Source organism: Prorops nasuta, unplaced genomic scaffold, assembly GCF_024137725.1.
Source record: "Prorops nasuta isolate Cenicafe-Biocafe unplaced genomic scaffold, Cenicafe_Pnas_1.2 PNAS00030, whole genome shotgun sequence".
Taxonomy (NCBI): domain Eukaryota; kingdom Metazoa; phylum Arthropoda; class Insecta; order Hymenoptera; family Bethylidae; genus Prorops; species Prorops nasuta.
The window spans coordinates 2,707,875-2,734,280 of NW_027116827.1; the positions used below are offsets into that span (position 1 = coordinate 2,707,875).

The 26,406-nt window shown below is 34.9% G+C and overlaps 1 protein-coding gene and 1 long non-coding RNA gene across 5 annotated transcripts in view; one reads left to right on the forward strand and one right to left on the reverse strand.

Annotated features, from left to right (window-relative positions):
• The first annotated feature begins 2,950 nt into the window (after window positions 1–2,950).
• LOC136782720 (uncharacterized) overlaps window positions 2,951–26,406 on the forward strand; it is a 61,957-nt gene continuing 38,501 nt past the window's right edge. For both annotated transcript variants that reach the window (XR_010824165.1, XR_010824166.1), the window contains exon 1: window positions 2,951–3,136. This is a non-coding gene — a long non-coding RNA (uncharacterized lncRNA). The remainder of the gene's footprint in view (window positions 3,137–26,406) is intronic.
• LOC136782717 (somatostatin receptor type 2-like) overlaps window positions 17,940–26,406 on the reverse strand; it is a 59,720-nt gene continuing 51,253 nt past the window's right edge. For all 3 annotated transcript variants that reach the window (XM_066742335.1, XM_066742334.1, XM_066742336.1), the window contains one exon: window positions 17,940–21,336. In XM_066742335.1, the coding sequence (XP_066598432.1) occupies window positions 19,727–20,911 (1,185 nt within the window). In that variant the 5' untranslated portion in view covers window positions 20,912–21,336 and the 3' untranslated portion in view covers window positions 17,940–19,726. The remainder of the gene's footprint in view (window positions 21,337–26,406) is intronic.

Consider the following 26,406-nt stretch of genomic DNA (forward strand, 5'->3'; position numbering starts at 1 on the left):
CGACAACCGCATTGGATACCGATTCTTTTCCCTTTAATCAACCGCTGCCACGATTATTTTCCCAAGGAATGGCGGCGTGTAATGGCGAAAATGACCGAACGCTATGCGAAGAATGCAATTGGGAGCTCGCGTTTTTGCCTCTCGGTCGAGGAGAGACGTCCCCCCGTCCGACTACCGCGCTCCGCTACCACTGAAATTGCGCTCCGTATATCCCCCCCCCCCCTCCCTCCCCACTTCCCCCTCCAGTGTTACAACCGTAGCACCGACTCTCGCGTCCCCGGACCCCGAGAAACACCGTAATCCTCGCCCCAGCATTGCAATTACGAGTCCGAGACTAAAATCACTTTGCCCATGGAGAAAACTGAATTAGCATGTCGAAATTTTCCCGAAATAAACCTCCAGTGGTTCTTTTTCATCGGCCGAGCAATTTCGTGAGATCGCGGGATTCCCTTTTGATTTTTTATCGCGACGCAGCATTGCAAACGGTTTCGCATGATTTTGCCTGAGTTTGCTCTCTTGACGTCCCGGTAATTACAATAATTATTATTACTGCGAAATACTTCACCGGTGCAAATTACACCTGAGGACAAGAACTCGCTGTTTTCGGGCCTTGTTTTCTTTGCTTTTTTTAACGCCTCGCAGGATTTATATCGATCGTTTTTTTTTTGTTTTTTTTTTTTTAGAATTATTCGGTCAGATTTTTGGCCTCTTTCTTCCTACCACTCTTTTTTGTCGTTATATTTGTTTTATGCACCTTGTGCATTTTTGTGCAAACGTACAACGAAGCGAGGATGTATATTGGTGCATTTGTATACTATCAGCGCTATCTATAGCTATCTTTTGTTATTTTTGATGAACTTTTTTCGTCTACTTGTACAGTTATACATTCTTGGTGTATTTTGTCTGTGTTCAAATGCACGAAGCGAATATATTGTTATTATAACTTGTATATATATATTTCTTCAGGTCTTCAAGAATTTTTATTCAGTGTGCTTACCTACATTTACCTTTTCTTATCACTGCCAATAACATTTTCCAATCAAGATGTAAAATCGATATTCTAAATTAAAAATAAATTAATGTGCAATTTAGTAAGTTTATTTAAGTACAGTTTTAATAATAATAAATTGTTATAAATACATTGTGATTCGTTTGGTCAAATAGGCGATAGGAAAATGTTAGACAGGTGTAGGAGCGAAAGCAGAGTCGATATCTTGTAACCAGTGGACGAACACGTAATAGAAAACTGTTGATGAAATTAGAGAAAGATGGCGCCACTGGTTCGTCTTTCAGCTATCACCCGCTTATCTCTCGTCACTGAAAGTAAGCGACACCCTTAAAACAGTGATATTGATATGTTTGGTATACAAATTTACTTTTCAAGGCTTTGTATATACGTATATATACTTATAATGATGGTATAGCAAATTTCCAGAAGCAGAGTTAGAGCACGTTGAATTTCATAGTACCAAATAGATTTATATATAGTGTACTCTATTGGGGAAACCGAATTAATAGACTCTAATGTGGCAATTTCAATGAATGCAATTAACCTATAATTGATAATAATTAGGGCGTAAGTGATTTGGAGGCTGCATTTTTTGCTTAGAAAGTGAAAAAAGAGTGTGAAATTGTGAGGGGCCAACTATAAACGGTGGACCAAAGACGATTGCAGGGAAAATTAGCATCGGTGAGTACGGCCTCCTCGTTAATTAATTATGCATACCTTCTTTCGGCAATCTTTGCAAGATTCTTCGGTTTAAACTTGCATGGCTGCAGTTGTAACTGCAAATCAATACGAAGTTTAAAAAATTTTTGAAATTTTATATACTTGGAAAATATAATAAGGCTTCTTAGTAGAATAAAAATATTGTAGGTATTTTTTTATATTTTTTTCCTTATCACGATTATCAGTTTGTTAGAAAATTAAGGATTATTCTAACCCTTTCATTTCGCTAGTTTTTTTCTCTTTGATTATATTTACCTAGTCATATATTACTATTTCCCGTGTTCCCTTATTACTGCAAATAAACTGCAAGTATTGAAATTCTATAATTGTTGTCACACACAAAGTATAGATTCTGGGTACTTGAAGTTTACTTGCAGTAATAACGGAACACCATTTTTGGTAGCATACACATTTAATATTTTCTTTTGTGTAATTTGTAAAACAAACATGAGAATGGACGTTCAAAGTTTTCTCAGACTCTTTTATCAAAACTTATGAGAACAAAGTTTATTTTAAAATAACCATTTAATAAAAACTTTCACGCAGCTTAGAAAGCAGACAATGTACTAATTTTTTGATAAATCCTCAAAACTTATTAATCTGCATATTTTTTGCAAGTCTTTAAAAAACGAAATTATATAAATATTCTCTTTGAATCGTTGGCGGAAATTAAAAAACTAAAATTTCTATAAACGACCACAAATGGTTAGTGAGAAAAGAGATAATTAATAAAATAACAAGTAAACGTATAAAAATTGATAAAATTCTAAATAAATACTTTATCGACTAATTTCAGAGCAGCAGCGTTTATCAAACCACTTTATTTTATACATTTACATTGAAACAGAATTTGCAAATTTTAGTATGAGCATAAATCAAATTAGCTGGCAGCTCTTATCAATTTCCGCTTAATTTCCATAATTCGTTATTACCATATATAAAAAGAGAGATTTTAAATCTAATTAATTACATGGCGCGTGGATTGGCGCGCCACATGCGCGGCTACTGTGGAGTGCAACACGTTTCGACTGTCAGTCGCGTCGTGTTCCACTCACTATTTACTGCAAGCCAGGCGTGTCGCTGCACGCGCCGTACCAACTCCCCAGTCTCACGTCGCTGGATAGTATAGGTCATAGGAGATATGTTTATGTTTACAGTCTCCCCTTCGACTAACGTGCTCTATCCTTTCTTGCTGATCCAATGCCACACACTTTGCTTTATTCAGTATAAATCCAGCCTCAATAGCTCTCGTGTGTTTTATAATTTTATCTTCGTTCAATGAGTGAGAATTTAATAGTGTGGTAATATTTATTGTAATTAGTTATCTAAAAAATTCAAGCTGAGAGGAGTCGAGAGCTATGGTTGGACCGAGTTGGTGGAAAAACTTTCTTGTTCAAAGCTTCATTCGTAAGTAATATTATATATCGGGTGGTTGGTTAATTATGTATAACTAGAATCGTATGAATAATTATATGGAAAAAGTTAGTGTACCATTTTGAAAATTATTCCTTGACGAAGAAGTTATTGAAAATTAAAAATTGTTAATTCAACGTTTTTTATTGGTAGAATAATTCCTTAGTTTTCTTGTAGTTTGTTAGATTTTGCTAGAATACTCGTAATAATATGTGAAGTCTCAATTGAAACAATTATTAAAATAATGACTAAGGTAAGTAATAGATTTTAAAATAGCATAGAGTGTTTTATATAGGTATTTTTTTGTGTACTATTTGCAAAAGTGTAGAATTTTATCTAAACACTACGAAATTATCTTGATTTTAATAAAAATTTCATATTGTAAGCGGGATTAAAAAACAAATTAATTGTTACATTCTTTCAATTTATTTGCATAATCTTTCATATAGACATTTGATAATATTTCAAATATACATAGAAAATCATCATTTTAAATAGACTTTTCAAAATGTTGAAGGAATAAAGTCGAGGTTTATCGACGAGTACTGAATATTAAATTCAACCCTCCTTTTCATTTTCAGTGCAAGCATCACACACCTATACTTATAATATTTTTCAATTTATATTTCTGTATAATATAATATATTTTTATTCATGTTCAGATCTTTCTTACCATTATTAATATATAATAATATACAATCTCTATTTAATAAACACTTAAATTTGCATTTGTGTATATCTACTTTAATAGTGTGTACATAAATACAGTAGAATATAGAGAACATGCAACTAATACAATTTCCACGAAGTGAGAATGTGAAATACTATATATATACATATTATCAATGCTATCTATCTTTAATTTTTCTCATTTTTAGACTCTATTTTTCGTATACGTATACAACTACACATTCTCACTTCTTCTGTGTCGTTGTGTGTTCACTTTCCCTTTACTGTCTTTACATTTGAAGGTTTTGTACATGCATGGTAATCAACGTTCGACCTTGAATTCGTGACCCTTAAATTTTTTTCTTACTTTCCTAAAATTCTCGAGTGTCCTTGAAAAGGTTTTCATTGTATCTCAATAAGTATGCAAATTTATATTACGAAATGTAAAATCTTAATTAAATTATTATTCTCTTACTAAATACAACTTATCAGTTACTAGCAACACTTTAATAGCTTTAATTCTTAAATTTATGCAACAGTAGTTTTTTGCAAAAGAATATAAAAAATGATCTATATTTGTTAACATGAGTAAACAGTAAATTTCCGAGGTGAATAAAGGTCACTATTAATAGGGTTAAGACCCTTGACAATTCTCAGCTCAAGCTGTAGATCGAGTAGTAGACACAAACTGATAGTGATGGATGAAATCGCAGCAACGTCCCCAACGAAAACGAATTTCATCAAGTGAATTTATTTTTAGATCCAATTTGCTTCGAGAATTCAATTCGGTTTATCGATTTTTCTATACGTCAATTCAATCGCTTGTTCTAAGACTTGGTGTCTAAGCATCGTTTATTCCAATTTCATTTTTTACTTCTTTTTTTTCTTTACAATTATTAGTAAGTGAAAAGGCTTATTGCTTCTTTCTTTATTCAACTTTTTTCTTAACTTTCTATTTTCTAGAGGACCCCTTGAGTTAGTAATATCATTTGAATAAATAAATTGCTTCATGAATGCATTCACTTACCAGTAACTTTATAATCCGTTTAAACGTTAGTTGCTCTGTTAAATAATTTCTTAGAGCAAAGTAATTAAGCTAATTAAGTATCGTAATATTAGCTATTTAATAAATATTCAGTGAGGAAGAGTGGAATATCAATTCTACAAATTGTATTTTTAATTTTTTTAAATTGTCAAAAATTTGTTCCTTCTATGGATGACTGTATACAAAAAGGGGAATTTTCCTTCCATCTCTTTTACAAATTTATGAACTCTAACACACCCTGAAAACGCGAGAATGAAAAAAAAAGTTGAGCTCGATATTTCTTTGGGAGGCTGAATCGATAGCATTAACGACAGTATTTCTTCCCAAATGGAAAAATACCTGCGAGTCCTTCTTGGGAGTCAGAACCAATCAGTAGGAGCTGTCAAAGCTGTGACGTTTCGATAGGTGGATAAACTTTTTGAAACTTAACAGATATATATATTTACTAGTTCCCTTCGTGCCTGGAAATATTGATTCATCATGGTGCCACTTGCAGAATTTTCCAAATATATGAAATAAATTTTGCAACGAAGCTCCTCGAGACTCAATTTGACTGTTTCCTCTCGTTCGACCAATTGTCCTTTTCCTCGCTATTGTAATGAGACCAGTCGAGCATAAAATGTTGCACAAAACGTGGAGTAATGTAAAAGTGTAAAAATTGTTTCAACAAATTGTAGTTTAATGCTCTGAATTCATCTGGATCAATCAAACGAGACTTAACGAATTCGATCAATCAAAAAGGGGACTTGATCCATTTTTGGACTAACCCCCTGTAGTGGAGAAGAAAATTCGTTGGTTTATACGCCTAGGTTACTGGAAGGATCTAATCCAGTAGATTCCAATTTCGTTGGAACACGCACTCGATCCTAATCAGGCAAATCCACATCCAATTTCTGCTTACTAGGATCAGATATCAGTCTTCATGCAAACACTTCACACTGTAATTCCTTAGGACTACATTTCTATCCACATTGAATCCTCCACTGTAGTCATTAATGGCTTTGCGATTGCTTTATTCATTTCTTACTCAATTAAATTGATACCATCGATGGATCATTAACTCGACTCTCTTGTCACACGTAAATTGGTTTCACTTTTTGCTGTATCATTATATGATGATTAACCACTGCCCACTTATTATCACAGCCAACCCTTTGCAAATTCCTAAGATAATTTTATTTTATTATGTGTTAATTTCTGTATGCTTTTTAAATGATTCCTAACGTTTATTAATTTTCAGAAATGTATTTTTGTTGAAATTATATTAAGTGTTATTGAATTTTATTCAAAATCATTCGTTAAATCTCTCTCACCCTTTTTCTTTTTCTAGAATTATAATAGCAATCCCTGTTTGGCTTCTGCTCACAAAAATCAGGTATCAGTTTTAATATACGAATGATTTTATATCTCCTCAAATATTACATTTTTATTTTCAAAGATTTTCGACTACTGTCACTAACGTGCTCAAGATTATTTCCTGAAATAATTTGGTTTATCTGTATTTTAGTGGTCTTTAAATTTTAATTAAATTTCACATCAAGCATAATAGTTTTTTTATATGATACAAAGATGAGCACTCAAGATTATCACTGGAAACATTTTCGAAAGACACTCGAGCATCGAAATTAGTTTCATGGAAACATGGATCCACTCAGAACAGGTGTGTTGACTCGTTTAATTTCAAATTGGTAGCACGTGTTACGTAACACTTGAAATATAATGTTTCACTTCAAAATGTTCGAATCACTAATTAATCTAAGTGAATAATATAAAATAATCAATGTTATTGATATTAGCATATATACATATATTTTATAATTTTCTTCAATTGATTTTAATTAATAATAAGAGCTGAACAAATTTTCGTTCAAGAGAAAATTCCATCGAGTCAAAGTTAGTAGCATATTTTACAAGCAACATTGGGAGTATAGGAAAACACAAAAATTATTAATATAGTATACCAACATACACACTAATTTGTATACAGTAAATACTCGAAAGCAGCACAGTGAGCTGGGCTAATATTGGATTCATTAGCCACAACTCAACCAGCCAATTGTTATGTTAACTTCAATATTGAAAATGAATACAGAATTTGAAATAAATAAAACAGTGTTGCATACGAAAATGACCGGAAGTTAAATAAAAATGGAGAGAGTCGTGTGAAAAATTCTCGTAGGCTTTAACCAGATGAGATTGAATTTTGTCATAATTTGGGTTGAGGGAGGGACTTGGAGATAGAAACGGAAATTATGAGTGGAATGTTTTAGTGGAGTGGATAGAGCAAGAATGCTCCTATCCAGTTGCGGGCACGGATCTACGTGAGGACACGCATGGATATAAGTGCGTATCGCGGAATTTCTGGAATCTGAAATGCACTAGGCGGCTGCATTCCCGATCCTTAAGGCGGATTCCCAGTAGGAGATGCAAATCGGAAAATTCCTTTGCAAACTCCTCGTCTTTCGACATTGCTCACGGGCTTCCGGGATTACGTTTCTGCTTACCGGTCCGAAACCACCGACGAGCGAACCTACGCACGATTGGACACTCGCGTTTTCCCCTCAAACTCAAATGCTCTTAACCCTTTAAAGTTGTGTAACTGCAAGAGTTTATATTTTTGTAAAATTAAAAAACAAACGTTTTTATATTTAATTTTAACCAAGGAGATTCGATCTTGATTTTTTTTATATGAATTATAACTTTTTAAATTTACATGAACCAATTTAAAGAATATTATAATATTAATTATTTGTTTAGTCATGAGAAAATTTGTCAAATGATTCATTCTTTAGAAATAGAAATAATTTATTTAAAAATTTTCCAGATTTTTTGCATCAATTTCTGGTGTGGATTGTACAGGGGTTTATGTTTTATTATTTAAAACTTTAGATAATGAATTATTTGGACCTTTTTGCCAAAGCTAAGTACGATAACAAACTTAATTTTTGTAATGTTTTTATTAGCATTGAAAATTTATTAATTGCTTAAAAAATGATCGAACCTAGTTAAGAGTTTAATGAAAAATCTTGAAATTTGCATAACAATGCATGGTGGAGAGAAATACAAAGGAAATTGGGAGAAAGGAGAATCTCGGTAAAGCAAAATGGACGAAGCGAGAATAAACGTCTTATTTGTCGAGTGAATGGGGGAATTGGCAAAAGTTTATCGTTTCCTTTTGACGTCGCGTATTTCAGTGGAGGCTTCGAATTTTCTCGTTTCCGAAGAAAAAGTGCTTTGTCATTTAAAGCAGAGTTTGTGCCATAATTTTGCACAAAAGAAGAGATATCCCGTTATTTTTCTACAGTGGAGGGCGAAAGGAGTGAGCACCGTGCGATCTTCTCTCGCTCGGACATGCGAAATTCTTCAAGCTTGTCGCTCGTTCCACTAGCAAAGTTTTCGAAGCTTCCCACAAGCTGGCAGCCAGCCGATTCGAGTATGCGTTTCCACCCAATTCCATCGACTTTAAGTACCCTTCAGCACCCTTCGTATATTTATGACTGCTTTACATTTCCATGACAAATCTCCTTATCAGCCACCACCTCTCTCACTCTTACCAACTTATTTCACTGTAAATTATCAAACGATGAAAATGCACAATTTTTTCTTAGAATTGAAAAAAAAAAACAGATTATATTCCTGTAATTTTGCTTAAAAACGAGTAATACTAGGCAATTGATAATATCGCGATTGGATAGTTTTTGATAATAGAAACACATCGATAGGTTAATCGAAGAAATAGAGTCCAGAAACGAAAATAGAAGAATGGAGATTTATGGTTGGTAACGGAGTGTTTGCGTCGAGCTCTGGTAATTTCCATAGGACTGATTTACGGCTGACACAATATTCTTGTCGTTGACATGCAATACGTCCGATTAATGAAGGAGTCCCGAGGAAAACAGCAAGTAGAAAGTAAATAAAAAAAGAGAACAATGTATAACATCCGGCAAGACCGAGCAATAGCTCTTTCACGCCTATTCCTATTTAATCCTGAAACAAGCGGCGTTGTTTATTTTCACCTGTTCGAGACCTCGCCTCGTTAGAAATATAAAAGAAAATTTCAGAGACTTGTGCCAGGAAATTGCGAGTTAATCGATTTCAATAGGAAATTGCCTCAAGACGATTTTCAACGTCCATCGATGATGCACTTTTAGATTTAACGCGCTCGCATTTAGGATGGGAACGTTAAAATTATATTTAGTTCCTTTTACAACGAATAAAATTTGCTCCTCAACGTTTTCGTGTCTTTTAACAGTCGCAGCCCAATAATTCCTCGACGATGTTCGTGGTGGATGTATCAAGTTTTACACTGTCCATAAATTCTGTTCGTTTATTTCGCAAGTGAAATTTTCGTGTACTCGAATAGTATCGTATCAAAGTTTCGAATTGATATCGTTCTAATTCGTGTGTCTCGTTTGGAAATGGGTTTTTTTTTGTGATGACTATATACTTAGATTCCTGTATATTTCGAAATTTTTTTCGGTGACACGTTTTGAACTTCGTTTGGTTCGAGGATTAATTGGAATCCCCCATTGACGAATGTCTACTGGAAATCAATCGTTTTCCCAGTTTCACGATCAGCTTCAGGATCTCAACTCGTGAAATAAGATTCCTACTGATTCGTATGTTTCGTGTGACAAATTTATTCTGATTTATTTTTTTTTCTTGTGCATTTTACTTCGTTAACACAGTTTCGTGTTTCTTCGAAGATCTCCTTTTCGCTCGAATCATTTGCCATCTGATTCTGAACCTTCCCCCCCCCCCCCCCTCCCCCCACAATGCGTATATTATCGGATCAGAGATATACCGATGCACTGGAGTCCCTAAAAGATGTTAAAATTATGAATTTTTTTTTACAATATTCCACTCACTCATTTGCATGCGTTATGAAATTAGATTTTATTGGTTGAAAAAGGCTAAGTTATACAGAATGTGGCTTATTTCTCTGAGCCAGATAATAAATACTCGTATACCTGTACGTTTAACTCTAGGACGTATAAATTTTTATCTAATAAACATCTCTCTTCGAAAGAAAATAAAAAATAAAATCTTCAGCATCATCTTGTTTAAAGAAATTGATTTTTTTATAATTAACAAGATATCATTTTGTTAGATTTTCAATTTTAAACTTTAGGACGTTTCAAATATAAGCCTCACCCTGTATCGTGTCGTTTAATATATTATTCGAGTAATATTTCAAGTTCCTTTCTCGCAATTGTTATCCAATATTCAAATTGTCATGTCAACCAATTTTCTTATAGTGTCAGGCACAAGCTGTCGTGGCAAATGTCGCTGTTACCCACTCTTTTCACACTCGACGACGAAAGTAACTGAAAACTTGGCTGTATCTGCTCCAGCCACAACCCTAAAGCTGCGACTGATCGATAAATTCAGTTAGCATTTCTAAGCGATTTCCCGAGCGCGCTAGAAATCTCATGAGTGCATTTTACGACTCCCTTTAGCATGTACTGGATCTCCTTGCATCGTTCCTTCTTCTTCGAAGATTTCCTAAAATCTAATATGATAAATTGGCAAGCCTCTCGAATGCTTCCATTTATCCTTTTATATTCGATCGATACCAATAAAACAGCTTCTAGCTTTCCTATTATATTTCTATTATTTAGTGTATATATATATATATATATATATATATATCTATGCGTTATAATACACAAGCTGGCTACTTCAAAATGGCAATAATCTAGCCATTGTATTTTATGGCCCACCACTGCCTCTTCCGTATTACATTCTTGCACTATCCACGTCTGTTCAGAAATTCAATAGAAAGTAAACAAATAAGTAGAGAGAGAACAGCTTTCCTTCTGTTTTCCCCTTTATATTGCCTCTTCTGGCAAATTTCAATACTTCTCAAGATATTGAACATTTATTATACGAATGTTATCGTGAGCAATTCGATCTGGTATGAAATTCGGAATATGTACCCAAAACAAAAAATGGGAACGAGAAAAAGGAGAGGAAGTAGACTACGCAACTAAAGAGGTATACGTTGATGGGTTAATTATAAATTTAAAGGAACAGGGTCCAGATTATAAGGCGAAGACAGTGCTAGTGCACTCCAAAAAGGAAATAGGGAGCAGGGTCCCCAGATTCGACAAAGTGTAGAGAGAAAGAGCGACCTCGCCCACGTAAGTACTGGGCGAATAACTGTTCGTTAGCGAGAACGCTCCGCGCCTCGGCCACCTAGCGGCGTTGCGCCGAACTATGAGGAGGAAGCGAGATAGATCGCGAATTCGAGTACCTGCACTAGTGTGCACTGAGAATATCTCTTTCCTCTGCTTTCATATTAATAATAAAAAGATAGAGATACACTCGATCAGTACGCACACCAATGCAGGTCTCCGAATTCGCGAAGAGAGTGCGCCAGAACAAGGCGGTTCAACAGTCCCGGACCGCTCGCACAAACACACCTCCGATCTCCAACAGTTATATTTCTTTAAATTACTCACGCGACTCGTGCTTTTCTGCTTTATTGTTACTTAGTTGTTTTTCTATTTTAATCTGGCTATAGTTTAAATTGTCTAATTATCTTTTTTAGAATGTAGGGAAATCTGCCCCCATTCGTGCTCTTTTTAGCCACTGTATTTGAGACAACGAGTTTTCCAATCCACATTCGATAAGCTTTTGGTATTCTCGGTGAATCTAAACGAGATATCTCTGGTGGATGGGGTTGAGTCGAAGGTGAATAGGTAAGAGAAAGATGAGAGGCGCGAGAGGATCTAAAGAGGTTTGGCATTTTCCCACCCTGCCTTCGAGTATCATTTCTGATGTAAATCTAAAAATCGGGGCTTATCGCAGTATTATCCAAATTTCTTTCCTTTGCAAATCAAAGGTTGTAACAAAAAGTTTATACCCTCTGGATGGCTCGTTATGGTTCTTATTGATATTGAAAAGCATCCAATAATTTTCAAATACGTCTTATTATTTTTTAATAAATTTTTAAATCCTCTGATTGATTTATCCAATAAATTGCTTAATTTTTGAAATCGTTTTCACTATTAATTTTCTCTTCTAGAAAGTTAAGAAATAATTTTTTTTTTTTTCAAATAATTTACAACTTTTATTTGCCGGACAAGATTTTCAAAATTGTTGCAAAGGTTTTGGAAAGATAGGAGAATAGTGAATCCTGAGAAACGTATCCCTTTTATTTCAAAGTAATCCCTGCTCGAGCCCTTCTTATTCTCCTTTCCCTTTTGAACTGTGCAGCTGGCTGGACTTTTATCCCCTTTATTTTACACATCGAGAAACCAGCACAGTCTTCGAGCTTTTTCTCTTCAAAGGATTCCTTGTACAATTTAAGAAACAGAAAAAATTCCACCATTCGTCCTATTGTATAATCTCAGAAAACTTTTTATGACTAGTAAGATTTTTTAATCCTCTCAAATAAAACTTATTTTCAAAGCTTTGACTGGACATTTTAAAAGCTAAATAAAAAATACTAGAAATGTCACTTAAATCTAATGGAATAAATTTTCATTTATATAGATGTAACGAAGAATCTCTCACACTACTGGAGCAAAACACTGTTACACCAAAGGAGATAAGGAAGTTTTCTATATTATCAACACACAATTATTGAATATAATTTTTTCTTTTAATTCGAGAAATTGATTTCCAAAAAGGCTTAATGGAGAACCACAAGATAATTAATTTTAAATTTATAACTGGCTTGTTAGTATTTGTTTGCCCTGTGTTGTTTGCTATTATATTTGCTGGATATTTGCTGATAAATGATAAAAAATTGCTTCATCGATTCTTCCACGTCGTTGGAGAATCCTAATTGAATTTCTGCTGTAGACCTTTATGCCCTCGTAAGCATCACCATTTTGCACCTTTACTTTTCCAAACTACATATGCAGCATAAATCAAAATAGATTTTTATATAATCATAACTTTAACTACCTACTGCTCATGTCGCTTACAAGCCCAATTTCCAACTTCCAAAAGCAAAAATTTAAATCCCAGCAAACACTCGTTGAATCACACTCTAATATGTTTAAGCTTGACCAAAAACTAATCAATTTTCCAATTTGTTATTTGCACAACACAATTCAACTGAATTTAATAACAACAATAATTCAAATTTCCAGTTGCAACGAGCAAATTATACTATTAATTATGCTTCCTCGGTACAATCTTATTCCCAGAGTAATTTGAAGAATTCTTTTACGTGCCGAACGATCGTAAGGGGAGTCATTAAGTGGCGCAGAGACCTTCATTACCAACGAGGCGTTTTTAATTCATCCCTTCTAGCATGAGAAATATGATCAGCGTTAGCAACGTTATTGTCATCCATCTTTTATCTCGAATCTTCCTAATTGAATTTTTCAGGTTTTATACTCTCCAGCAAGAGTCAAGAATACATCGTCCTCAAGGACGAAACTGTAACAACGAAAACCTAGAATATCGTGCAACGCTCTAACGATGCCATAATATTAGAAAATGCCACATTTGAACGATTAATAATTAAAGGAAAATTTGTCGAACCACGAGTTTCTAAATTTGCTAACGTATAATAATAAATTCGTGATTTATAGGTACAGTGAGATATTTTCATCGACACATTTTCAAATGAAATACCTTAAAAAGTTAAATAGACGAGTCGATCGATTAGATATAGAATCGAAGGATGAAAAAAATGTTGAAAAATGGAAAATCTGTTTTTCTGTCTTTTTCATGTTGAGAATTAAAATTTTAAATAATGTTCTCACAGAATTAAAGAAGATTCTGGACATGTATAGGCACGTTCCATAATAATATTCTTGTACTACATGCTTGAGTTGAACGTACATCGTGAGGCAAATTGATCTTCCATTATGTGCCTTCGTGTGTTGTATATGTAGTTGTAGGTCAAAGCACGAAGGGAATAGAACGTTGCTCTCTCAACTCTCTATCCCACCTCTCTCTATACATTAAACCACCCCTTACCACTCGTGATCTTTTCCATAACCAAACGTATCAGCCCATAAAAGCGATAAAATCAAAGAATTCCAGTCTAATTGAATTGTTTTGCACGATTTCCAATATTTTGTCTTCTCCTTAAGATTCTGCTCTTTGGCAATATTTACCGAAGCTGATTTATCAGAGTGTTCGACTCTCCGCTGAATAACTATCCTTCTCCGGATTGCTCGTCGTCAATTACAGTATACATTTGGATGAGAAGATTCTGTTTGAAAGCAGAAAATATTTTGAAAGAGACGAAAGCTGTGCTTTTTTCGTGTGTTATAATATGTAAATCATTTTTATAATACTCTCTCTTTATATATATAGTGTATTCTTAAACTCGCAGCAGAGATTCACTGGGTGGATTCCCTGCACAATTGCAAATAATCTCTCTGATTTAATTACTCGACGTCTGCAACGCACTTGACTCGTGTCGCCCACCACAACGAATAATAGCCTCTTTGTTTTCAGTTGCCCTCAACACAATCAAAAACCTCGTCGAGCCGAGCAATAAACGCTTGAAAAACACTTATTATTGACCCGAGTTCGCATATACAACATAACTGAACGAAACATTAACACTTTAACCTTCTAAAAAGCCAACTTTCTATTTCACCCTCATGAAAAATCCAAGTAAATCTCCTTGATGAAACTTATTTAACCATGAAATTGTTTAATAATTTCGGAGGTGATTAAACGGAAAACTTAATTATTCCATTTAGGGTAATGAAGTTTACTTTTGAAAGGAAATATATATATATATATATATATGTATACATAAGAAGAGAAGAGGATGCAATATGGGTCGTTGGAGATATTCCAAAAAATGTTGACAAATTTTTGTTGGATTTATGCTATTATTTCAAGCTCGTTAATCGAGCACTCTGAAGAATCTAATTAAGTTTTTATCATTGATTTAATTGTGAGCTCTGCACGTTCGTTGGCGTCATTAGGGAAAAATGACTTGGAAGAATCGTTCAAGCTTGATTAATTTTCGTGGGTCTCCATATTCACCGGTTGATTCGTCGCTTGGTTGGCACCTTGCTAATTCGATTAGGAATACGCAACGTTAATTTATCGGGGCACGGCGTCCTCGTCGTCGACCAGTTTTAACCTCAAATATCGTCTTTTATAGCTCCTGTTAATCTTTATTATTGCTCTTAGGGGAAATTGTTTTGCAGAGAGCAATAAAACCCCGCCCTCGCTTCTGGCCAAGTTCTTCCACCTCCCACTCTTTTTTCTCTCCTTGTTTCCTCTCTTTTTTTATTCCTTCTTTACTTTTACCCCTCGAATTCAGTCTCGTATAGGCAGGCAAGGAAATTTTTACGTATAGACGACCAGTCTTGAAATTTTCTAACGATTATTATCATCGCTATTCCCCAATTTTCCAATACGAGCTTCAACTAAACAACTCGGTGAATTAAAATTTATAAATAAAACCACAGTTACACGTACGATAGCTTGAACGAAAATCAGAATTTTTATAAATTTGGATAATGATCCAGTCAGTGAATTATATTTATATCCTGATAAATTCTTCTTGTTATTATCATCGTTATTATTGCTTTTCCGAGAAAAAATCTCGCAACTGCGCGAACTGTGCTGAAAGTGGACATAAAGAAGACGATGATGTTTGCCCGTAAAAGTTGCAGTAAAAGTATAATTTGTAACTGCAGCATAAATATCGTAGGCAATTGGTTTCCGACGGAAGCTGAAGAGTAATAGGATCTCGCGTTCGGTATTCTTCCGACGGACGTTCACGGTTAATAACAAAGTCTCTCTCTCTCTCTCTCTCTTTTGCAGAGAATCGCGGGAGAATTTTGAAAGTTGGTCGAAATTTATGCGACCATAATTAGTACAATCAGCCATTACGCCTAATTACGAGGCCTGATCAGTGCAGCTTTTATATCGGGGTTTACTGGCTAATTGACTCTTTAACATGCAGGGAGAAAGCTGAAAGTATCGCAAATTGCCTATGTCGTCACTCAACGAGTTTTTTTTACGTCCAACCAGTTGTTGTGAGAGAGACATCAATTAGGACACTGCAATTTTTGAATAACGGTCCGTTAGAAGCCAGCCGACTTTAATGGCTCGTAATCTTGCCCAATATAATGTCATATTTTTCGCGCGCCAAGCTTTAATTAACGGGCTTAATTCTTACCGAATAGCCAGCTTTCGGCTCTACTCGGGATTCGAGAATCAGCAGTGAACGTATCGGAGGACCGCTTTTGAAGTTGCAACTCGTCTTGTGCGACTGTTTGCTGCACGTATATATATATATCAACTTTTGCACTCCCAAAGCCCATTTTGCGTGCTACGTGTGTCTTGTACACGCACACGTGTACAGGTGTGCTAGTGTTCGGGGCACTTTGCATCTTCCACGACTAAATTCGTTATTGATCCTAAATTAGCTCGCAATGTGTAGCTTTGTAGCTTAACATCGACTTTGTCGTGTGGCTCTCCGCAGTACTGAGTACCAAGGGTGTTTGTTTCGGGCTACCTGACGAAGCAACGAATTGCGTTTGTTATATAGAGTAATTTTGGATTGACGTGTTTAAGTGTTTCATTGAAATAAAATATTTGGATATTTATAGAAATTTTATTGTGATAACTTAACATCGACTTTATCGCAGATGGTTCTTCTTTAGGGTTGCCACTCGTATTTTTGAATAAAGTATTTTACATTGTTTAAAAGAAATATACACAAATTTTTTATTTATTTATGTGTGAAATGGAAGTAATATTGTTAAGTTAATTTTTGTTTATAATTATTTCATATTTTACTTTATTTAACTGCCCAAACGGTGGCAACCCTATTTGCTGCAATATTGACTACTAAGATTGTTTGTTTCAAATCACACCTGACGATGTAACGAACTACATTTATCACATATACTAACTCCGGATTGCCATACATATATCCGTCTCGTTAAAATAAAGTATCAGTATGTTTATATACAGATCTTATTGTAATTTTTAAAAATAGATCGTTTTAAAGGAATATATTATTAATATGTAGTTGGTACAACAGATATTATTTATACTGTACGTTAAATGTAAGATCTTATGGTACATGTATTGTATTTTAATGTAATTATTATTATATTTATATTAGAGTATACCATTGATACTACGTAATTTTACATGGATTGATATATTTATATAGAGAGAGTTACAACTTATTATATATAATACACGAGGGATCATCTTGAAATTTGTTCATGGTACACGTTCTTGTGTATATATATTGTGGGATGTTGAAATTACGCTTACATCGACATTACTGGGTAGCGAGTTTAACGACAATATTCTCCAAGTTGGATTATACATAAACAGTCTTGAGAATTTCTCTGAATACGAAGATAGTAAGGTTAGATGTTAGAGGAATATACTTATAGGCCATCGATTAGGAAACGTTTAACAGCTTTTCTTTTCTGCAAAAAGCTTATCTTGTTACGTTCTTGCAAAGTTTATGTTACATCTCGAAGAAGTTCTCACTGGGTAAAAGCAAGTAGACTTTTAAGATTACACAAGTTTACACTTTAAGGTGTTTTATAATTAACAATCGTTTGTAACTTTTTTGTCGAAATGAGTCGATTCTTCGTGGGCTTCCCTCAAACATTTTTCTTCAATCTGCATTCGCCCTTATGAAATTCTCTTATGGAACCAACTAAACTGGGAAAAATAAGGAGAGAGAATCAAAGGTCGAGGAAATAGCGATGCGAGAGAATAGAGTGGAATATAAAGGGAGCAGGAAAATGCGTAGGGTCGATGGGTCTCCGGGGGCAGAATTTTCCACGCTTTTCTTAAATTTTCCAAGAAGCTCTGCGTCTCGCAATGCTGGACCGAACGACCCAAGAGGAGCCTAATTTCACGAACCTTTCTAATCAACATTCCCAGCTCGACATTTTCCAATCCATCTTTACCCTTTTCCACAAAATTTAACCTTGAACTTATCTCACTTGACCCTTTCGACTCGTCACACATTTGGCACGTCGATTATGTACAATTCCAGCTGGTTTAAAATGCGATAAAAACGTTATTATACTTATTATGTACAAAAGTAGTAGACCAGTAGAAAACTATTTAAATATACAAATATCAGTCTATACTTTCTGCAGAGTCAGCACTGTGACAAACTTTGCTATTTCTGGGTTTTGCAAATCGCCATCTCGAGTCGCTTTGATCCAACGATTTCGAGGTCCAGTCTCGTAGAATTTTAGAGGACTCTGTGTAGTAAACTTGGCGCAGTTGGCTAACGAGTAGACTTTTTTCTTTTTTCGTGGATAATTTGCACTTCTTTCAAACAATTTACTGCTCCTCTTTAGCTTCTCGAGTGCCATTGGTCTCGGATTACTCGCTCGGTCCAGCAGTGCTACTTTCTTGTTCGCCAGTAGATGTTAATCAGCATTGCAAACGAAAATAACAGACTTGTAAAGCGAACCTTGCTCGCTCAGTGTTTTGCTCAACTCCTGGAAGAATAGTCTGGTCGAACTGTAATATTAAAATTCAATGACGAGGATAAATCCTCATAAATGGACTGTAATTAATTTTCGTCTCGGATAGGACTATCAAATTAATTTTAAACTTTTTATTACTCGCACTTGAAGAAATTTCCCAAGTCTACTCGTATTTCGAATTTTCTACCTTCTATCTTTGGTACACGAGATTATGCGAATTTGTAACTTTAGAGCATATTGACTTTACTTTTTTAATCCCCAAAGCTCGACTTCATTATAATAACTTGGTACGAGATTAAACTAGGCAAGAACTGGTGTGCGAGTGAAGCCGCGGATAAGGATAATCGTGAGCGGAGGTTTTGGTCGTATTTGCTACGAACATTTCCTTACTCTGCTATTTCTTACTTAAGCTTCTGCCCAGAAACCAAGCTAATGACGAAAAAAGGTTAACGTTACGTCACGCTGCGTTGCACTCTAAACACTAAATTATTATAAACACTGTAATTTTTGTATAAACTATGACACGAATCGCGAGCAACTTTTAATCCACGACCATCGTTGTAATTTTACAAACTTTTTTACAGGAAGATCTTCAGCATAACACGAAGGATGTCCTCTAATTTTTCCTAGTCGATGAATATACGAACGAATGATCGAAGCTTCGTTAAAAACTTAACGAGTAAACTGTACCTGGTCCTGCAATAGCTTTAATTTCAAAAGTTAATTTAAACGAATCAATATAATTAATTATACGTGTAATTACAAAACACTCGAATCTCTCATGCACAATATTCGCTTGATAATCGCTGATTAACCAGAATTGTTCATCTTCCCGTATTTTTTCAGCGTTTCACGAGTAGACGTTAGGATTGTTTTGTGAGAGAATGTAGAGAATAGAGTTCCTCGTTGGTTGAATAAAGTGCACACGCGAAGATATTTGTTCTATACTCCTAAGTCCAAAGAAGACCAGTAAATTTATAGATCGTTCGTAAGAATCTATGTTTCTCAGTTTTAAACTGGAGTGAAAGGAGTTTGCTGGGTCCCATTCTTCCAAGAAAATTTATCATCCTTGAGTGGTAAATAATGGTAGTGCTATAGAATTCTACTCGAGAGGAAGTTGATTTGTTCCGCGTAGTAATCATTGATCAAGGCCCGATTACACGGGGGATGATCAGAATAGGTCGCCTTCACTTCCGGTTGCACCACAAACCCTCTGGAAATTCTATTTAAAATTCTCACTGAGAAACGTGTAAAGGATTGTATTCGTGACACCATTATTACTAAATCCAGAACACCTACAAGTAGGAAAATCGAAATGAAGAGCTACGACCTGTGCCACTCTTCAGAATTCGTGTTACAGTTGTAAGCCGGAGTGAAAATACTTAAGACCCACGCACACACACACACACACACACACACAGATGTACACCAATGACACCTGGGTCATCTATTTTAAACCGGAGTGAAAAGAGTTTGCTGGTTCCCATTCTTCAAAGAAAATTTATGATCCTTGAGTGGCAAAGTAACAGTAGTACTGGATGTTCTACTGGCCAGAAAGTTAGTTTGTTCCGCATTGTCATCGTTGATCAAGGCTTGGTTGCAGGGAGGGTGATCAGGATGAGTCCTATTATCGTGATGAGTCGCGTTCACTTCCGGTCCCACCGCACATCCGCAAGCCCTCAGGAAGCTTTGCTTAAAATTTTCACTGAGGAACGCGTAAAGGATCGGGTTCATGGCACTATTACTATAAGCCAGAACACCTGCGAGTAGGAAAGTGGAGATGAAGAGCTGCGACTGACACTCTTTGGGGTTCATGTACACTAATGACACCTGTGTTATCCAATATGGCAGCCAACACCCACCATACACAATGATGACCGTTAAAACGAGCCAGGTGACCTTGTTTACAGTGCTCTTCTTCACTGCAGAGTTCTCCCTCGAACTCACAGTCTGCAGCTGCCTCAGCACTTGGATGTAGAAGACACTGATCAATAAAATAGGCAGGACGTAGCCGAGAGTGAAATTGTACATCATGACGATCTTCTCCCCTCCATAATCGTTATCACCAGGCCACAAGATGTTGCAGTTGTACGTCACGTTGTCTCTCGTGTGAACATCAGCATACATTATGATGGGGGTCATGATCACGATGCTGATGACCCAGCAGGAAATGGAGACAATCTTTGCCATGCATCGAGTCCTTATTTTGTTGCCTATTATCGGGTGAACGACAGCTATGTACCGATCGAAACTCATGATCACCAGAAATATACTGGAAGTGAACTGGTTGATGCTGGTCATGACCATAAACAAGATGCACATGTGCTTGCCAAAGATCCAGTTCTCGTAGAGTGTGGTTACAACCAACAGAGGAATTCCTATGAGGAAGCACTCATCGGCTATTGCCAAATTCACAATGTATATGTTTGTCGTGGTATGCATTATGGGAAAACGCAGAACCACGTAGATCACCAAGCCATTTCCCAGAACTCCTATGATCCAGACGACTGTGAATAGAACGATCGCGATGATCTTCATCACTGGAAGATCCGCCTGGCACATGTTCTCCATCATCAAGGAAGTGTCGTTGAAGCTCTCGTTCTGCGCACTCAGCACCGTCAGCATTTCGGTAGACATGTTTGTTTGATTTTCTGAGTAATCGAGTCCTCCGTAAGTTCTTGGTGCAGTTGGAATACCCAATATTTCTGCTGGACTTGCCACTCGAACCTAAACTCTTAGCTTTGTTAGACTTCAACCAGGTGACCACGTTGTTTGCACTTATTTTGCTGATACCTTTACAAAATAGTATTAAACATCAAAGTTCTGGCTTGAGCCACTTTGGAGATGAGGTAACTGAAGATTTCGTGCTTCCAAGGAGAATTCAAGCATGCTTGACGATAGTGGTTTCCCCTTTTGACTATCCAATAACAAAGATGCGGTTGGCTGTGTCATGTTGACATCACTTTTCCATATCCGTTTTCGATAATCCATCTAGGGCCTCTCGATCTGCTTATTGTTTTCGCGATAACTGCTACTATTCTAACTCCTATCGAGGTAACTATCTGCAACATACAAAATTATCAATTATTTAATGTTTTAGATTTAGACCTTGTATTCTTGTTTAATCTTCAGTCACGCGAAGACACTTTATATTAATTTGCTTATTAGCAAATATAATTATCTATCTTTTAATTAAGAAAGATTTGTCTTATACACATAATCCTTGCATTCTTATTTAGTCTTCGGTTGTATCATTTAAATAAGGTTTACAAAATTATTACCAAATAATTCTTCATTCAATTTAGTAAATGACAGTTTTACATTAGCCTAAAATGTCCAAAATACATAAAGACTTGCTATAAACATTCAGATCGACATAATTATAATACATTATGAAGATAATGTCCATTTCACAAAGTTGCATCGTTTGTTCGACCAGAACGACAAATAAACATTATATCTGAGGCTTTTGGAAAGTCATTCTGCTGTTTGGCAACGATATTGTGGTATGGTATCAGTTGTTTCTAGGAGTTTGGTAGATGTTCTGTAAAATGTGTGGAGGTCTCTGTAAACTCTCGTCATAATTTGGAAAGGACACACTCGATAGTACTACTCTCCAGAGTGGATTGTATTACATGAAGTAGAAAACACATTGGAATAAAAACACCATAAGACCAAAGTACAGCAACAAAACACCTATCAAATCAATACTTTCGAGATTGTCGTAAAGTTTAAGGTTGAATCGATGATTGAATGCAAATGTAAGGTTATACGTTCTTTGGGTAGTATTTTAACCTAACTGGGGAATTTCTTTTTTAATTACGTAGCATATAACGGGTGTGAACTCTTTCACTAGGACGTGTCAATACGTCATGCTCAGAAGGCGTAATTTCATATTATTCTCATCTATTCCAAGGTGTAACATATATTTCAAGAACGTATATATCCTATCCGTACCAGATATTGTTTATGTTTGACGTATTTATACGTCCTGCTCGGTTAAGAAGTTAAAGAATTTAGAGCAAGTTTTAGCAGGAGGAGTTTAAAGTTTATGGGAAAGCCACAAGTTTCAAGGCAAATGGCAGACGCTATGGTATACTGGACACACAATTATTGAGTAAATATAGTATAGGAGGGAAACTTTAGGATCGAAATAAGTTCGGATCGTAAAAGTGCACAATGGTCCCTTTGGTGTAACACGTCGTGTTTACAGGACTCACGAGGAAGAGTGTAAAGTACTCCCAGCTGAGTATGGAGTTCAATATGTTCTCAAACAGCACACACAGTGCAAACTAATAAAATCATCTGTTAAGTAGAACACCTTGTATATATGTATTTTACTTTGTATATATATTGTTATAGAAGAAAATTAAAGCTTGGAAGAAAGTGCAAAATTGATTGCTTAACAGAGACGTTACTCACTTTTACAGTACAAAAGTTAATTATTTCAAGATTATTACTCAATAATAATTACATTTTAGAATAATGCGAAATATTAAACAAGATCTTAGTATATATTTGACATTATTCATTTTTGGACAGACGTTTATTGATCTGTTTCTAGAATAGTTTTGCTTTGAGTTAAAAGTATACTTTTAAGAAAAGTGTCAGAAATGAAGCATTGCAAAAATATGGAGAGTGATTGATGATGTCTAATAAGAAAACTGTGTAGAAAGGATTGGTGATATATATAGTCGTTGTTTAATCCTTCATACCATTTTGTGTATTTAAAGGTTGGAAATGCATATGAATGAAAAAGTTTTAACGAGATGAAGCTGAAGAGGAAGTGCTACGTAGGAGTTCCATACGTAGATATATACATCCAAGCACTTTCTGGGTGATTTCAAAATAGCCACTTTTAGATTCTCCTCTGCTAAAGTAGCTTATAGCCACCATATATATATATATATATATATAGATAAAGCATGTATCCTCGCTACAGTGAGGATTAGAATTTCGACTCTGGCAAAAAAGCTCGGATGACCTGCTTCTGACAACTTTGATCTGCGGAATTCAAAACCAGACCCTTGAAAATAAATCCTCTATATTTTTATTGCAAAATTGATGAAAGGGTCTTCTCATACCTATAAACTACACGAGGTCAATGAGAACTACATAGAAATTCCTGATACAAACCTAAATAAATATTTTCTTGATTCTTGAATTAAAGTCAGTTATCTCGTTTCTTGACTGTAAAATTAAACTCTCTCTTGAGGTATCCATCTACATTTGTTTCTCCCGCTTAATGGCCTTTTCATGTCCAAATAGATGCTTAAATTATTCCAAGAATATCAATGGCTCGAGTAATTTCAATTTTCCCTCTTGCAGCATGATTCAACGAACAAAATTAACAGAGGTCGCTTTTCAGCAAGTAATTGCAAACTCAGTAAGGGCTTGTGAAACAGCAATTACTTGTATAGTTATACTCCTGATATTTGGGAAGTATAAACATTGCAAAATTAATTTTTTTTTATTGATATAAAGGAGTGAGAAAATTTTTACAAATAGATGCAGGTAAATTAAAAAACTAGATATACTAAAATTTATATTTTATTTCCAGCCAATAATTTGTTTAAACCTTTATTTTGTATAAAGTTTTAGAATCTACCTGCAGTATAATTGACTGTTTTTTATTTGTAATGGGGCTAAGCTAGTGTTTTTTACTTAACACTAAACGTACCAAGCGGGGTCAAATGACAATTTTTAAATGTAAACACACACATGTGTATAAAAAATCCTCGGTACGTTTAGTGTTAATTGTACTGTTTGTTTGATATTATTTGTAATGATTTTTCTCGTTGATGAGATGGAAATAAGTGAGGAATGGAGGGAGGGGAGAAGAGGATGTGTCGCAGCTACGAGATCAAGCGTGGTTAACTTACTTGATCAATGTTCTATATATAAATGTATACATCTATAGTATACTTTATTACGAGACTCTGTGACGTTATAGTATACTGTAACGACATATAGCTATAGATATAACCCCCTTCCAAATAACGATTGCAAATGCAATTTCGGTCTGTCGAACAGTTTAACATTTACTGCATTATGGATTTCATATAACAGACCCATTATGATTTTAACAGGCAAGCCATTCAAGAATTTACGAACCCAATCGAGTGTATGGCGCAGATATTATAATTGCTAGTCATACAAAAGTCTGTCCACTTTTATAACGTGACAGGATGGCAACGTTCCACTTTCATTTTATTCCTTTACGTATTATTATAAAATCACAGAATTATATATATATATCCACTACCTTGATCCTCTTTAGTCATAAAAACTCATTGTACGATGAAGTAAAAATAAAAAAAATAGTGAACTTGATCAATAACTTATTAGTACTAGATATATATGTCTAATAATTGGGCTAATGAAGATTCAAAGTATATATATGTATATATATATTGCTATAATTATTATATGTAGCATTTTCGAAAATCCTCCAATAATATGCATTTGATATCAAGACTATTATATGGAGCATTTATACATGTATATATATGCAAAATACATATAGGATAGTTATCACACGAGCTGTGGCTAACCAGAACCATGGTTATATTACGTGTGCTTGAAAAGTAATTTACATATGAGGCCGAAATGTGCCACTGTAATTGTCACGAAGAATTTATTACGTTAATAAATCCGGACCACGATGCTGTCGTATTTATATATATATACACCAAATACCAAGAATGCTTATCCCTGGAGCAGTCATAAAACACTTAAGAAAACTTCCTGGAGTTTTTTTTAGTCATTTTTTGTATGCCAAGTGAAATGTTTAATTTATGCAAAGTAAAAACTCATATGGCATACAAATTTGGCCTTCTTTTGGCTGCATTTAATCATTTACATTTTAATTACAAATTTTTATATTTGGAGTTAATTTCTAGATCATTTTCCTTTTATATTTTATACTAATTTCTTCTTCCTATTTATTTCATCGTTATATTGTGAGAACGACAATCGAAAGCTATACGAAGTACGGGTGGATGGTTTGAGGAGGGGGAGAGGGTGTAGGAAAAAGGGGCAAAGAGAGTGAGAGGAGGGAAAGAGAGAGACAGAGCGAGTGCATTTCGCGATGGAAAAGCTGGTATCGTTCAAGAGAGCAGAGAAATTAATTACCTACCTCCTCAGGAAAATAGAAACTCGATCGAACTCGACTTTATTTTATAATATATTACTCGTCCTGGTGGAAAAAAATGTATTTCAAAATTGATTGAACAAATGTGTTAAGATACATTTAAAAATATACGATAATTGGCAGAAATATTATATTGGAATATATATTTTTCCATGGAAACATATTAAGACCAGCCAACTCTGCCAAATAACACACTCTCAACCAATCGCTTCACACTCTACATGCTCATATTATTTTCCACATTTATTTGGCATTCCAAGCTGTGCAGCGACGATACCATACCGGAAATATGCAAAAACTTACGTGCCAAGCAAAAAAGAGAATAACCTTCCCCAACTAAACAGAATTCAGGTCATTGCATTAAATTCAATTACTCGACTTAAAGGAATCAATTCCATCGCGTTCGCTTCAGCAAATTCGCCCAGGGATATTCGTTCGGATAATTGATCCTAGGGAAATAATGATTGGGGGCGTTTCTCAAGCAAAATCGTATCACTGAAACGATCGAAGAAAGAGAACCAATTGGGGTATTTGCATATCTCGAGTGCGGTTTGAAGAATTGTACACTGAACAAAAATGATATTGAATTTATATCTCTGATGGAATTGAATAAAAATAAATTGTTCTCATATCGCACAAAAGTATTTATTTAAAACGAAGATAATTTAATTAATTAATTAATTGTATTCGTTCAAGACTATACAGTTTGACTGAATCCACAATTGGACTTATTAATAAAACAAAATTCTTGAATAAACTTCAGATTTATTAAATTCAACATTATTTTTCAGTACTAAAAAGTTGAGGTAGAATTGTGTGTGGATGAGAGAATAAAATTATTTAATTTACTAGTCGTTGGTTGGGTTACAGGAAACAACGATGGTATTTGATGAAACCGTGATGCACCGAACGGGAAGAAAAAGCGAGATGGAAAAATGTACAGAAGATGGATTTTTTTGATTCAATAAAATATGGTTCG